This window comes from Hyla sarda, chromosome 2 (genome assembly GCF_029499605.1).
Source record: "Hyla sarda isolate aHylSar1 chromosome 2, aHylSar1.hap1, whole genome shotgun sequence".
Classification (NCBI taxonomy): domain Eukaryota; kingdom Metazoa; phylum Chordata; class Amphibia; order Anura; family Hylidae; genus Hyla; species Hyla sarda.
Genome location: NC_079190.1, coordinates 99,686,061 through 99,702,396, shown reverse-complemented (window position 1 = coordinate 99,702,396; position 16,336 = coordinate 99,686,061). Strand labels below are relative to the sequence as shown.

The 16,336-nt window shown below is 44.0% G+C and overlaps 1 protein-coding gene across 1 annotated transcript in view; it reads right to left on the bottom strand.

Moving 5' to 3' along the window:
* The window catches only part of LOC130358828 (electroneutral sodium bicarbonate exchanger 1), a 223,036-nt gene extending 206,953 nt beyond the window's left edge, over positions 1-16,083 (bottom strand). The window contains exon 1 of the mRNA XM_056562680.1: positions 15,757-16,083. Coding sequence (XP_056418655.1) covers positions 15,757-15,801 — 45 coding nt within the window. The 5' untranslated portion in view covers positions 15,802-16,083. The remainder of the gene's footprint in view (positions 1-15,756) is intronic.
* Between the last annotated feature and the right edge of the window lie 253 nt (positions 16,084-16,336).

Sequence of the window (16,336 nt, the reverse complement as noted above, 5' to 3'; positions counted from 1 at the left end):
ACATTGGCCTACTCCCTAGTAGAGCGTACCAATGCGTGCACTGGAGATAACCATTAATCTTCTGGAGCCACTTAAAGGAGATATCCAGTGGTGAAAAATGTATCCCCTTTCCTAAGGATAGGGGGCGAGTTTCAGATCGCGAGGGGGTCTGACCGCTAGGGCCCCCCCTGCGATCTCCTGTACAGGGCCCCGGCAGCCCGCAGGAAGGGGAGTGTTGACCACCGCACAAAGCGGCGGCTGACACGCCCCCTCAATACAACTCTAAGGCAGAGCCGGAGCACTGCCTTCGGCAATCTCCGGCTCTGCCATAGCGATGTATTGAGGGGGCACGTCAGCTTCCGCTTTGTGTGGTGGTCAACACGGCCCTTCCTGCGGGCTGCCAGGGCCCTGTACAGGAGATCGCAGGGGGGGCCCCAGCGGTCGGACCCCCGCGATCTGAAACTTATCCCCTATCCTTAGCTTAGTTTTTCAGCACTGGACTACCCCTTTAAGACATCCAAAGCCCCCCCTCCACCAAGGGGGTGACAACTGGAACACTATCAGGTAATCTTACTAGGATTCCATGTCTTTCAGGGATAAAGGGCCTTTACTATATTTGGTTCTTAGCTATGACAAGAAACAGACAGTAGAGCTGAAAAGTGACATTCTCGCTGACTAATCATTCCAGATATGGCTGTAGCTCCTGTGTGTCCTTTTCAGAAGCTTCTGTGGCTGTTCACTTTATCTCAAGTAAAGAATCCCTGCCCTTCAACATAAAGTGACAATTCTACAAAGAGAAGAGAATCAGTAAAGGTCTTAAAGGAGTACTGTGGTGCCGTACAATTTTTCCCCTATCTTAAAGGTACTACACTGGAAATCATTTTTTTTTTTTTTTTTTTTTTTAATCAACTGATGACAGAAAAGTTAAATAGATTTGTAAATTACTTTTATAAAAAAAAAAAAATCTTAATCCACGCTCAGTTCCTGGGGAGAGCCATGCAGGAGTCAGAGCAGTCGGACCCCCCTTTGGATAGGAGAAAAGTTGTACGGCACCACAGTACTCCTTTATGTTTTATGTCCCTCCTCCCATTTCACTGTAACCATGCTCCTGGCAGAGGGCGGTAGCACCTTTCTCCTACACTATTTAGTAGATTTGTTTTGGGCTGCAAAAGGTTTAAAGGAAATCTGTCATCAGTGTCACCTGCACTAACCTGTCAGTACAGACAGGTAGTGCAGGCGACACTGATGACAACCATACTTACCTGGTCCCGTTCTGTGCTATAGTTCTCCGGCTATCCTCTTTGGTATCTTCCTTTCCGGGCCCGACTTGGAGCATGGGCGGAACTTAGTGACATCACCGTTGCTGTTCTCTGCGGGGTCCCACTGCTAGCAACCAGCAGCTATGATGTCACTAAGCTCCGCCCCTGATCCATGACGGGCTCGGAGCGGAAGATACTGAAGAGGATACTGAAGGGGACCAGGTAAGTATGGTTGTCTTCAGTGTCCCCTGTATTACCTGTCTGTAATGACAGGTAACTGCAGGTGACACAGATGACAGATTTCCTTCAATGGAATTGTCCAGGAATAGAAAACCAGAGCAAATTTTTTCAAAAACAGCACCACACCTGTCCTCAGGTTGTGTGTGGTATTACAGCTCAGTTCCATTGAATAGAGACATACTGTCATACCACACACAACCTGAGGACAGGGGTGGCGCTGTTTTTGATAGAAATTAGTTCTGGTTTTCTATTTCTGGACAACCCCTTTAACCGATTATCTTCAGCCTAGAGAAGAGAAAGTGCAGATGTGAATGGTGTATGACTTATCGAAAAAATAACCCAGCTTTGGGCTGTTTTCATACTAGCATAATACGTACACATTTTTTTAAATCTGTATTACAGCCGCAAGCCCCAGCCTGACTGCTGGTGTGAAGACCAGAACGGACAGCAGTCATCAAACAACTTGCGTCATCAGACCCTGCTATATTATGGGCACATAAAATGCGTGTGTGTTACGCTAGTGCAGTGTTTCCCAACCAGGGTTCCTCCAGCTGTTGCAAAACGACAACTCCCAGCATGCCCTTGGTGGAGGAGGGGAGGGGGGGTTGGATGTCTTTAGTGGCTCCAGATTAAAGGGATACTCCGGTGGAAAACTTTTTTTTTAAATGAACTGGTGACAGAAAGTTAAACAGATTTGTAAATTACTTCTATTAAAAAATCTTAATCCTTTCAGGACCTTTTAGCAGCTGTTTGCTACAGATGAAAATATTTTTTCTTATTTCTTTTTTGTGTTGTCCACAGTGCTCTCTGCTGACACCTGATGCCCGTATAAGGAACTGTCCAGAGCAGGAGAAAATCCCCATAGCAAACCTATGCTACTCTGGATAGTTCCTGACACAGACAGAGGTGTCAGCAGAGAGCACTGTGGACAAGACAAAAAGAAATTCAAAAAGTAAAGAATTTCCTCTGTATCATACAGCTGCTTAAAAGTACTAAAAGGATTAAGATTTTTAATAGAAGTAATTTACAAATCTGTTTAACTTTCTGGCACCAGTTCATTTAAAAAAAAAAAAAAAAAGTTTTCCACCGGAGTACCCTTTTAATGGTTATCTGCAGTGCATGCACTGGTACACTCTACTAGAGAGTAGGCCAGTGTTTCCCACCCAGGGTGCCTCCAGCTGTTGCAAAACTACAACGGACGGCTGGGAGTTGTAGTTTTGCAACAGCTGGAGGCACAAAAAACGTCGCTAGTGTGAAACGAGCCTTAGGTTGGAAACATACATGTCATTTTAAGGTGTAATCTTTCAAGTTTTTTTTTTTTTTTTTAGTTTTTTTTAAGCCAACTCCAGGGGTGGATCAAAGAAGAAAAATAAGTACAAGTCCTTTCTTTATATTTCTTATTCCTTTTGAATGCCCTCGTAGCTTTACCTTTAAAAAGATTAAAAAAATGAAAAAACACTACACCAGAACAATTACATGTGTGATTCCAGGATTAGTGTGGATCCTGAAAATCAGTAAGTCTCCTACCCCTGATGACAAGGCTGGTGCCATGAAACATGTAGGGAAGGCTAACGTGTAATTTTTTCTAAATTCCTGATTGAGTGGGTGCTGTACGTGCACCTATACAAGCACATCTAATTGAGTAAAGGATTTCAATAAAATGTAGCCCTGTAGCGCCTATATAGTTTAAGTATCTATTTAGGAAACCAAGATATTTTTTTATAGGAATATCAATAAATAATATTTTTTAAGGGGGGTTATAATAAAAAGGGGTTTACACCTGAGGTCCCTTTGAGGATACACACAGTTTTGGACATGAGCATTCCAGCGTTAGGTTACAGCTATACAATAGGTGCAGTTTTAGGACATGTTCAGACATCCTGTATGCAAAGACCATTAGGCAATACAGCCTCTGTGAACTACAAGCTCTGGTGGAACCATTGTGTAGACACATTCTTCCTATAGTATACAGAATTGTATGGCAGCACTATAGCTACCATATCACAGTCATAAATCATTAGTGTAAATAAGCCCATAGGTCCACTGGTAGATGCCCTAGTTGCCCAGTCTGACCCAGTGAGCAGTGCATGGCATTTTCTGATGTGTGGGCTTCATTGAAACTGATATACTGTACATCTCAGTGCTGAAGTAGTTGGTTAGCTTTCATTTTATGGGAATAAAAGAGAATGGCCCATAAATGGATCAATATAGGTATTTACAGTATTATTTTTTTAAAGTTCCACAAAGATGTCACTTTTTGTTAAGAATAATCAAATGAGTTAAGGCTAAAAATTTTAGTTACTTGACATGCTCGGGGAGTACTTTACTTTTTACTTTATTTTTTTTACAGAAATAATGCATCAGTAACACAGAGATCAAATATACTTTTTTTAGTACAGGACTTGAAAGATGTGTTTTGAATCTTGGAGCCACATAAGTATGTATGGATTTAAAATAAAAGTATATAAAATTTTTACAAAAAAAAAAAAATAATAATATTAATAAAAAATCTGAACCAATTACATTTTTTAGAAATTTTCACAGATGACTGTGCAGAATCAGGAATGTGATCATTTATTATGGTAGTTTAAGCAATTCTGCACATGGGAATACCAAATATGTTTATTTATTTATTTTTTATTTGGGAAAAGCAGGGGCGAGTTTTATTAAATGGGATTTTTTTTTTTTTTTTATTGTAACACTTTTTTGGCCTTTCTAGGAGCCTATTTTAAGCAATGATTGGGTTACTTACATAGACCAATGCAATGCATAAGATTTACATTGATCTAGGAGATCGGCGCTCCATTAATACTGCCTTACATAGTCAGGTTGTATCAAGAACTAAGACACAGCCTACAATGCGGCCTGATACAGGCCTCAGGCTAGCCTGACAACCAATCGGCATCCCGTGATTACATCACAGGGCGGGGGGGAATAGACCAATGGACCACCAGGTACTTGTTCCATTTAAATGCAACAGTTAAATAATGGCCTGAGTGATCCCTGATGTCTGTCTTTCTGGGCAGGTATCAGCCAGTACCAGCTGGGTATGACTCCCTCACCTGACCCATGACAAAAATGTGTTTTACTTATTTGTAAGGGTGCATTCACACTATCATATGATTAGAAACAGGTATCGGCACTAGCTGCAATATAGTCCTGTATATGAGCCAGGAAAATACCTAGGAGGATTTGTGGCAGGCAGGTGTTTGAAGCTGAACAGTGGTGCTCATATCCCCAGAGGCAAAGAAATCCAAAAATATGAAAGAGAAAGTAGCGGGAGGCACTCACCAGGCTTCGATAAAAGATGAGCTTTATTTTTCATACGTGCAAATACAGCAGCATGTTCAGAAGCAGACGCCCCGGCGTCTGCTTCTGACCATGCTGCTGTATTTGCAAATATGAAAAATAAAGCTCATCTTTTATCGAAGCCTGGTGAGTGCCTCCCTCTACTTTCTCTTTCATATTATTGCATTTACACTATGTTTTGGGCATACAGCTGCAGGACCTGACAGGGAAAAATTTTAAAACCGGACATTGCCATATCCCCACCGGCCCAGCGCATCCCATTCACTTAAATGAGCCCGGCCAGAATCAGATTGTGCCTCCAGTCGGCTCATTTTTGCACCATATCAGTTATATTTTACCAGCCCCAAAAAAAAAGCGGCAGACTAGGTAGTGTGAATGTAGCCTTAAAGTAGTAATCCGTTTGTCAGAAGAAAAAAAAAAAACACAAAACTGTCTGGTTTTGCCCACAGCAACCAATCACAGCTCAGCTTTCATATGTTAACAAACTCTGGTAAAATGAAAGCTGAGCTGTGACTGGTTGAGAGAAGCATGTAAATAGGGCCCAAGATTACGATGCCACTAGCATCATAGTATGAATATGACTTATTTGTTATGATCTGCTTTGTAACATCTCCTTGGCTGAAAAGAACCTAATGTAACTGTGAACCTTCAGCACAAAAACAAACACTATAGGGAAAAAAAAAAAAAAAGAATTAAAGGGGTATTCCAGGATTTTTTTTTTATTTGACTATGCTACAGGGGCTGTAAAGTTAGTGTAGTTCATAATATAGTGTCTGTTCCTGTGTTTGACAGTTTCCTCACAATTCTTCTGTGATTTTCACTCCAATATTTATTTTTACCAGCATACAAAATGACTGTTGTCTCAGATTTTTCCCAGCTTGCAATGCGGCCGAGACCTGACTCACTAGTCAGCTGATGACAGGGAGCCTGTCTGCTTCAATGGGTGGAGGGATCACTTGGTGGGAAAGATCAATCTGCAACTAATGCAACAGCTGTAGGCACCCTGATTGAAAAGCACAGGTCTTTTGAATCAATGGGTCATTTATGTTTCAATGGGTGGGGTGGCTGGTGTGGGAGGGAGGAAAATGGAATTGTGGGATTTGTAGTAAAAAAAAAAAAAAGTCAAACAGGAATTACTAGTTCAAAAACAGCTAGCCACAGTGTTATGGTAATCTCATGACATTGCCATTTAGCCCCAAGACAAGCGCAGATCCTTCCTAAGCATGTCCGTTACTGCCTGCCAGGTACGTACTAAAAATCACCTTATGGTGGAGAACCCCTTTAAGAGGAATTACTAGTCAAACCCCTAAGCTATACAGTATGCAATACAACACTACAAAATAGCCAAAGCTTGCATTATATGTGTCTCCTCTAACACCTAACAGTGTTACTTGATACACATACAGTATAATCCTTCCCTCCATATTGTACAATAAGCCAGGCAGCTTTGTTGTGATCCGGCTTCTATGGCTACACTTAGTGGGTTAACAATGATTTACAGTAAGCGGGGAAACTGATAATGTATCTGTAAGTGACATCTAAAAAGCAGCTCATGGGAATGTATTAGAATATATTCATCATACTTATTATTCTAAGCAAGTAAGCTATCATCCCAGGGTAAAGGAAGGTCACATTTCTGATGGAGATCCCTGGGTTCCCATCTCTTCACAGCATCATGGCAACACATGGAAGGTGCCTGTCATACTACATACATGCTAATAAATTCACAAAACAGACGGTAAATGTAAGAAAATAAAATAAAGGTTACTACATTTATTATACACGTATAAAATGATAACATCCAGGCTGTTATCTCACCTTTTTATTTGTGTATAGAAAATACACAAATCACAGATACAATACGAGATATTGGCTTTTAATAGCGGAACATTCTGGCTTCTTGAAACATAAAAATAATTTACTTTCATTTGCTTGAGGTAACAGTATATTTGTACAAAGAGGGGGAAAACGCAACGCCTCCCCCTTATAATTTGTTGATGGAAATTGTTCTGCAGTTGAAGGAAAAATAAGTGTTGACAGATCTTACCAAGCTGTAGACTAGAGGGATGGAAAGAAAATACAGCCACAATAAGAAAGCTGTCAGGTTAAATAAACAAAAAACAGAAAGGATTAAAAAAAAAAAACTCCTTCAAGATTGAAATCCATCAAAGATTGTGAAAAAAGAGATGTTGGTTGTTCCCAGTCAGATGGATGTACAATTTGGTGAGAGTATGAGCAAAATTAAAAGGTTATTAATGAAAAACAAACAGGTAGACCAAGGGAGAAGAAAACATAAGACACTGCAAGAGATAAATAAAAGATGTCTAATAAAATGTGCACCACAATATGCTGTATCTAAGACACCCCCTTTTAGTGAGGTCGGGCCCACTTTCCGGTCACACCTACATTTTGAGAGAGGCACAAAAGTGTGTTAAAGGACAAGTCTCATGGACAAAAACGTATCCCCTATCCAAAGGAACGGAGCCCCGATGCACTAGCACAGGAGCGCGTCACAACCCCAACCTGAAGCAGAGGCCGCCACGCCCCCTCCGCATAGTTCTATGGGAGAGCCATTCGGCAATCTTAGGCTCTCCCATAGAGCTATATGGAGGGGGTGTGGCTGCCTCCGCTTCAGGCAGGTGCACCGGGACTCCAAACAGAAGATAGCGGGGGGCCCCATCGTTCAGACCACTCGCGATCTAACGTTCAGACGGATAGGGGATAAGTTTTCGATTATAAGAAATTTCCTTTAAACATATTGAAATTTGATGTCAGTTTTGGCAGGTAGTGCAGGCAGTTTTATTTATTTCACCCTCTATGCTTTGATAATAGAAAATGCACCACCTAAATAAACGAGAAATTAAATGACAGAACTATACCAAATTTTTTAATGGAATTCAGCTCAGATATTCCACTCGAAAATTCTGAAGCAGCAGCCTCCGATTGCTTTCGATTGGATCCTGCTGCACAGTAGAATTTTTGCAGTGGGAATTCCAGATTCTGGACTCTGTTGAAAGAGTGAATATGTTCATTCTTTCAGGGGAATTTCACGTAGTCATAGTGCCAACTGATTTCAGTGGCGCCCACTGAAGACAGAATTGAAGAAAATTCTGTAGTGAGAATGGGCCCTTCATATTAATGAAATGGCATTTCTATAGAGAAAAGCAAAATTAGAACGAGCGCTTACACATGAACAGAAGAAAAACAAGGTTACAGTGTGTTAAAGAGAAGAGATAATGGAGTGCGGTGGAAGGGATGAAAAATTACGGTATTTTCAGCGATGAATCACAAATCTGAATAGGCCAAGAAGAGGATTGTTTGTAGCAGTTCTAATAAACATATAAAGTAATGGTTTGAACACTTTTTTTAAAAAATAATATTACTGTATCATAAAGAAATACCGTATATACTCGAGTATAAGCCGAATTTTTCAGCAGGAGTGAACACTCCGCCTATCAATCCCTTCTCAGTGGTCTTCAACCTGCGGACCTCCAGATGTTGCAAAATTACAACTCCCAGCATGCCCGGACAGCCATTGGCTGTCCATGCATCCTGGGAGTTGTAGTTTAGAAACCTCTGGAGGTCCGCAGGTTGAAGTCCACTGCGGCCTTCGTCATCATCCAGACCCCCCCCCCCCCCCTTTTAGTTTTCTACTCACCTCCCCTCGGTGGGAAGGAAGGGTGAGCTGGTCCGGGCCATCTATGCTGCAGGGACCGTCCGATGGGGAGGGATAGTCGTTCTGGACTGTCCATTTTCACCGGGGGGTCCCTCTTCTCCATGCTCCGGGCCTGCCCAGGACTAGTGATGTTGCCTTGACGACACCGCACAGGGACTCAGCCTCCCTGCGGAACGACTAACCCTCCCCACCGGACAGTCCCAGCAGCATAGATGGCACGGACCAGCTCACCCTTCCCACCGAGGGGAGGCGAGTAGAAAACTAAAGGGAAGGGGATCTGGATGATGACGAAGGCCGCAGTGGTCTTCAACAAGTGGACCTCCAGAGATTTCAAAACTACAACTCGCAGCATGCCCGGACAGCCGATGGCTGTCCAGGCATGCTGGGAGTTGTAGTTTTGCAACATCTGGAGGTCCGCAGGTTGAAGACCACTGATGAAGGGATTGACAGGCGGTGATGATGAAGGGGGGGGGGGGGGGGATGATGACGGGGGTCTGGATGATGACATGGGGGAATGATGACATGGGGGGGATGATTTATTTCCCACCCTAGGCTAATAGTCGGGTCAATAACTTTTCCTGGGGTGAAATTAGGGGCCTCGGCTTCTATTCGGGTCGGCTTATACTCAAGTATATACGGTAATAACTTTTTTCAGGCGTCATTTGGTCACAGGAGGAGATGACAATCACTACCTCAATAGTAAATGCACAGGTGGACAGAGACATTTTGGACGCATTTATCATTCCATCAATACAAAATCTGTGAAAAAAATGTTCTGGGTGATGCATGTTGCAACAGAGCAAAGAGTGTTAAAGAGGTTAACCAACCAACTTTATTAAAATCTAACTACTAGGGCTATAAAGCAACAGACTAAACTATACTGCCAACCCTAATCCCTGTGGTTACTGCTGGTGAGAATCTGAACCCACATTAGTCTCGATGACTGGCCTTAGATATTGGTGGCTACGTGTTTGGGAAGTCTTCAGGAGAGGTGGGACAGCACTTCATCAGGTGAAGTCACCGCAAGGACCAGTGCAGGGCGGAGCATTGGTGAGTAGTGAGAGTACAGTGTCATTATTTTAGGCAGCAGTTACTTTCTATAAATAATCCAGATGTGTTGCGGCGAAGACTATTTAAAAAAAAAAAAAAACTTTGGAAATAGTATCTACTAAACGTTTGCCATTTTTGTCTACAGCTCTCCTGGAAATTTGTGTCTCCATGTTAGGCCCCTTTCACACTGTCAGTATGCTCCGGTAAATTTGGTCGTCAGACTCCCTCTTTATATATATATATTTTTTTCATTTTTGCCAGCTGTAATTTTGCTGGAGCATACCAGCAAATAATGGGTCCCATTTGACCCCATTGTATTCAAAAGCAGCCGTTATTTTTGGAAAGAAAAACCAGAGAAAAAGACGGTGCAAGCAAATTTTTCCCCCAGCTTTTCTCGATCCTAAAATAACGGCTTCACACTGCCTTGAAAGACAACAAAAAAGTTTAATCTCATCCAGTGGTCATACTGGGGGAGATTTCTCAAAACCTGTCCATAGGAAAAGTTGCCCATAGCAACCAATCAGCTTGCTTCTTTCATTTTTAACAAGGCCTCTGAAAAATGAAAGAAGCCATCTGATTGGTTGCTATGGGCAACTGGGCAACTTTTCCTTTGTACAGGTTTTGATAAATCTCCCCCAATGTCTTTTTTAATAAATGTAAAAGGGTTGTGTCTGCCTGGGCCTGTAATTTATGTGCCTGAGCATCTCTTAAAGTGTTACTGCCATTAAAAACAACTTTTGACATGTTGATCATACATGTCAAAAGTTGATGATCACATCGGGTCTCACTCCTGAGACCTGCTGCAATTGTTATTAGCCAGGGAAGAGGGCAACATGGCTGGGAGATTCATACATTTCTCTGCATAGAAGTCTATGCAAAAATGCTTGTTTATCAAATGATCATATTGTTTATAGGGACCGAAGAACAGAGGAATGCACCGCATGGGCGCCGGATAAGGGAACACATCTTGCATTCGCCTGTCCAGCAATAAACAACTCATCCACATTTGTAGCATCATTCACAGCGAGTTTAGGCTGGGGTTCACTGAGCCAGACACGTGAGCCATACATGTCACCTTGTGCAAACAGCATAAACAATCATGTTACTAGACATCAGCTGACCCCCACCCCTTCTTCACCTTCTGATCAAAGTTTCCCCAAGGAGTCCCTTTCTTCAAGAACTATTGCCCCCCCTTTACCCTTTAGGGTACGTTCACACGTACAGGATCCTGCGCAGATTTGATGCGTAGGATTTGTAACTGCAGATTAGAAGCTGTGCTCAGTCATTTAGTTTGCATTGGAATCTGCAGCAGAAAATCCCTGCATCAAATCCTGCACATAAAATCTGCGCAGAATACTGTAAGTGTGAATAGACCCTAAAGGAAATACATATTGGGGGAGATTCATCAAAATATGTCCAGAGGAAAAGTTGCTGAGTTGCCCATAGCAACCAATCAGATCGCTTCTTTCATTTTTAACAAGGCCTTTACAAAATGAAAGAAGCGACCTGATTGGTTGCTATGGGCAACTTTTCCTCTGGACAGGTTTTGATAAATCTCCCCCATTATACCCAAAAACTTGTCCCCTATCCTCAGGATAGGGGATACGTTTTAGATCCCGGGGGGTCCAACCACTGGGAACCCCCTTGATCTCATGCACAGGCCTCCTGCTTCTCCCAGGAATGGAGTGTGCCGACTCCCCCGCACAAAGTGGCGGCCAACACACCCCCTCCATATATCGCCATGGCAGAGCCATTGGACTATCACAAAGAGATATATGGAGGGGGGCATGTCGACCGCTGCTTTGTGCAGAAAGAGCCAGGGCCACATACAGAAGATTGCGGGGAGTCCCAGCAGTCGGACACCCCACCAGGGTGTAAAATGTGTTTGATAGTGTTTTAGTGTCATGGAAGTCACAAAACTATGGTCTATGACAGTGTTTCCCAACCAGGGTGCCTCCAGCTGTTGCAAAACTACAACCCCCAGCATGCCGGGTATGCTGGGAGTTGCAGTTTTGCAACAGTTGGAGGCACCCTGGTTGGCAAAACACTGGTCTATAAGCTTTAACGATGTCTATGAGCGGTCACAGAAAAGATCCATAGTGGGATCATCATTGCCCAGATCAGTTTATATTTGTATAGTGTTATAACTCTCATATTTGAGTCAGTAGTACCGGGCCAGAATTGGCGGATTGTTGGCTTTCGTTACGCTGTCCAGGCTTTAAAATAGCTTAGTTATACAGTATATACCCTTTCTGTACACCATTTAACAGAGCTGAGGTCACATGACTCTATGCACCAAATTATTGCATTTTGCAGCAAGTAAACAAACATTGGCGCCACTGCAAAGACATTTTATTGCCATTTGACATCAGAAACACAGAGTATTTTGTCCATCGGTTAACATAAAGGGTCCGAAAAGAGAAAATAGTTCACGCGTAGTGTCATCGCCGCTCTGTGGCTGACCCTGAGCATTATGTATCACCTGGAGATATTATTCACTATTTCATCGCTCTGTAGCTGACCCTGAGCACTATTTATCACCTAGAGATAATATTCACTATTTCATCGCTCTGTGGCTGACCCTGAGCACTATGTATCACTTGGAGATATTATTCACTATTTCATCGCTCTGTGGCTGACCCTGAGCACTATGTATCACCTGGAGATATTATTCACTATTTCATCGCTCTGTGGCTGACCCTGAGCACTATGTATCACCTGGAGATAATATTCACTATTTCATCGCTCTGTGGCTGACCCTGAGCACTATGTATCACCTGGAGATATTATTCATTACTTAATCGCACTGTGGCTGACCCTGAGCACTATGTATAACCTGGAGATATTATTCACTATTTCATCGCTCTGTGGCTGACCCTTAGAACTATCTATAACCTGGAGATATTATTCACTATTTCATCGCTCTGTGGCTGACCCTTAGAACTATCTATAACCTGGAGATATTATTCACTATTTCATCGCTCTGTGGCTGACCCTTAGAACTATCTATAACCTGGAGATATTATTCACTATTTCATCGCTCTGTGGCTGACCCTTAGAACTATCTATAACCTGGAGATATTATTCACTATTTCATCGCTCTGTGGCTGACCCTTAGAACTATCTATAACCTGGAGATATTATTCACTATTTCATCGCTCTGTGGCTGACCCTGAGCACTATCTATAACCTGGAGATAATATTCACTATTAAATCGCTCTGTGGCTGACCCTGAGCACTATGTATCACCTGCAGGGCTGTGAAGTCGGTAGATAAATGTTCTGACTCCGACTCCGGAGTTTTCTGTACTTCCAACTCCGACTTTGACTCCTCTGTATTAATATGCGAATGTATTTTATAGGAAGAAAGGAAAGAAAGGCAACATACCTGTCATTACCACAAGACTACTGGCTGGGAAGCCAACAGTCTACTGTATTGAACAGTTTGTGTGCTGATCTGCTGCTGAAGATAGGGCAGTGGGAGGATCCAGGAAGGGGCATTTATTATAAAACATGATTTCCTTAGTAGAACCCCATAGTCATGTTTAAAGGGGTACTCCGCCCCTAGACATCTTATCCCCTATCCAAAGGATTGGGGATAAGATGTGAGATCGCCGGGGTCCCACTGCTGGGGACCCCCAGGATCGCCGCTGCAGCACCCCGCTGTCATTACTACACAGAGCAAGTTCGGTCTGTGCGTAATGACGGGCGATACAGGGGACGGAGCGGCGTTATGTCATGGCTCCGCCCCTCATGACATCATGGCCCACCCCCTTAATGCAAGTCTATGGCAGGGGGCGTAACAACCACCACGCCCCCTCCCATAGACTTGTATTGAGGGGGCTGGCCGTGACATCACGAGGGGCGGAGCCGTGATGTAACGATGCTCCAGCCCCTGTATCACCCGTCATTACGCACAGAGCGAACTCACTCTGTGCAGTAATGATAGCGCGGTGCAGCAGCGGCAATCCCGGGGGTCCCCAGCAGCGGGACCCCGGCAATCTGACATCTTATCCCCTATCCAAAGGATAGGGGATAAGATGTCTAGGGGTAGAGTACCCCTTTAAGCTAACAATCGAGTTAACAAGTTTTTATAGCCTTAGCTGAATGGCAGCAGTTTTTCCAATGGTTTACAGCTTCAGTCTTGAACTATTGACCCTCCATTCCCTTCACTTATACAAGTGTCTCTAGTCCTGCAAAAACATATTTCCTTAACCCCTTATCAGTGAGAGGCTAGGTTACCCATGGGTTCCCTGTAACAGCAGAACACAACACTATGGAAAGTATAAGTATTGCCGGTTCCTAATTGTGCGTTGCGTGCCATATAGTAAAGCACATGAAAAGCATGCTTCTTCACGGTCACTTAACGTGTTTGTTTTGCGGTTACATGAGGCACTGCATGCATTGGTCTTTATTCTTAAAGTAGAGAAGTCATTAATTATAACTTTTTGTGAATTGGGACATTTAAACTTGCTTTTTTTTATTTTATTCCAATCTAAATTTTGTAGGAGTCGGAGTAGGTGCATTGTTTCCCGACTCCAGGTACCCAAAATTTTGTCCGACTCCACAGCCCTGATCACCTGGAGATAATATTCAATATTTCATCGCTCTGTGACTGACCCTGAGCACTATTTATCACCTGGAGATAATATTCACTATTTCATCGCTCTGTGGCTGACCCTGGGCACTATTTATCACCTAGAGATAATATTCCCTATTTCATCGCTCTGTGGCTGACCCTGAGCACTATTACTCACTATTTCATCGCTCTGTAGCTGACCCTGAGCATTATTACTCACTATTTCATTGCTCTGTAGCTGACCCTGAGCACTATTACTCACTATTTCATCGCTCTGTAGCTGACCCTGAGCACTATGTATCACCTGGAGAGATTATTCACTATTTCATCGCTCTGTAGCTGACCCTGAGCACTATGTATCACCTGGAGAGATTATTCACTATTTCATCGCTCTGTAGCTGACCCTGAGCACTATTACTCACTATTTCATCGCTCTGTAGCTGACCCTGAGAACTATTACTCACTATTTCATCGCTCTGTAGATGACCCTGAGCACTATGTATCACCTGGAGATATTATTCACTTTTTCATCGCTCTGTAGCTGACTCTGTGCACTATGTATTTTATTCCAACTAAAGCAAATTAAGACAATTGTCATTGTTACCTTGTAACTGGAAATGGAGAAATAAAAGAAAGGCATAAGATTCCTGAAGTGGCCAATAAACAAAGCCGATAGAAACAAGAAGCCTTTTTCATGTGCCCTGTGCCACCATGATCTTATATACAGAACACAATGGATCGGAGTATACAGCATAACAGCAGACTAAAGCAGTGTTTTACAACCAGTGTGCCTCCAGCTGTTGCAAAACGACAACTCCCAGCATACCCGGACAGCCGAATGCTGTCCGGGCATGCTGGGAGTTGTCGTTTTGCAACAGCTGGGGGCACGCTGGTTAAGAAACACTTGACTAAAGCACGGATACATGTGGCATGGTATATGAGATAAACAATCTGGCCTAAAAGGACTACCACCACCATCATGATAAACCCTGGACTATCTAGCATACAAATACTAAATGCCAATGCCCAGCACCTAAAGTCTCCGTCTGTAAAGAAACGTCTCATCCAGCACGCTCCATGGAGCTTCAAGATAGCAGCTCTCCAATGACCTCCACACAAGGTGACATTACATAGGGGGACACACACAGGCTGCCATGTACACAACAGCATGCCACCCAAGCTCATCCCTGGCATCATACCCATTGCAGCTACACAATATGTGCCATGTCCTTTCAGCAAACCCATCTACAAACATGACCATTAGGAAACCAGGCTATGCTTTCCATAGAGCTGCTCTACATCACTTTCCCAAGGCTGGAAGCAAAAAGATAAATGGATTGCACTGGCAGGAATGGGTCAAGCTGGTTGGCATCTCTGATGCCATCTGAAAAGGTCCCACACCATTGCATCTGCACTTGTCATGGCCACACACCGTGTCTGCACTGCAGTAAGTTACTGCTGCTCAATACAGGATCAGCATCACCTGCCGTGGCATTGGCATTTACCAGCCGTGCCAACATGCCCCATCTATTAGTGCCAGGCAGGATGATGCATGGGCTGGGGACACATTGGCAGCATCTCTCCCTGGTTCCACCCCTCCAGCTCGTCTGCTACAGAGGAGGGCATCCTGGCAGGGGGGTCAGCGTGGCACCGGAGGCTAGTTACCTGGTAGCTGAGGGCACACTCGGGCTCGGTGCTCACTGCGGGCATGGCTGCCGCCTTCTTCTCGCTGGAGCCGCTGTCGGTAATAGCTAATTCGCCTTGTGCTGGTGACTGTACAGAGAAGATGTCCTCCGCACTCCCATGGACTGGGAAGGATCCGCACCGAGACGCCGCAGCACAGCCGTGTCACTGCTCCTGCCCGCCTCCAGCCATGCCACCTGCGCCCGCTCACTGTATGCCAGGGTGCCCGACCGGGATGTGGCGACACGGGAGCAGCTACAACATAGAGAACGGGGATCCCAGCGCGGCCGGGAGAAGGAGGCGGGGCTACAGCACAGGCCACGCCTACTCTGCTCTCATTGGTTTACATGGAAGATTGCTGGGGAACTTGTCATTAGTGATGGGACCTGTCACCCCAGGTTAGAGCGCTCTATTGTGTGCAGCAGTGTTTATCAACCAGGGTGCCTCCAGCTGTTGCAAAACTACAACTCCCAGCATGCCCGGACAGCCGAAGGCTGTCCGGGCATGCTGGGAGTTGTAGTTTAGTAACAGCTGGAGGCACCCTTATTGGGAAACTCTGGTT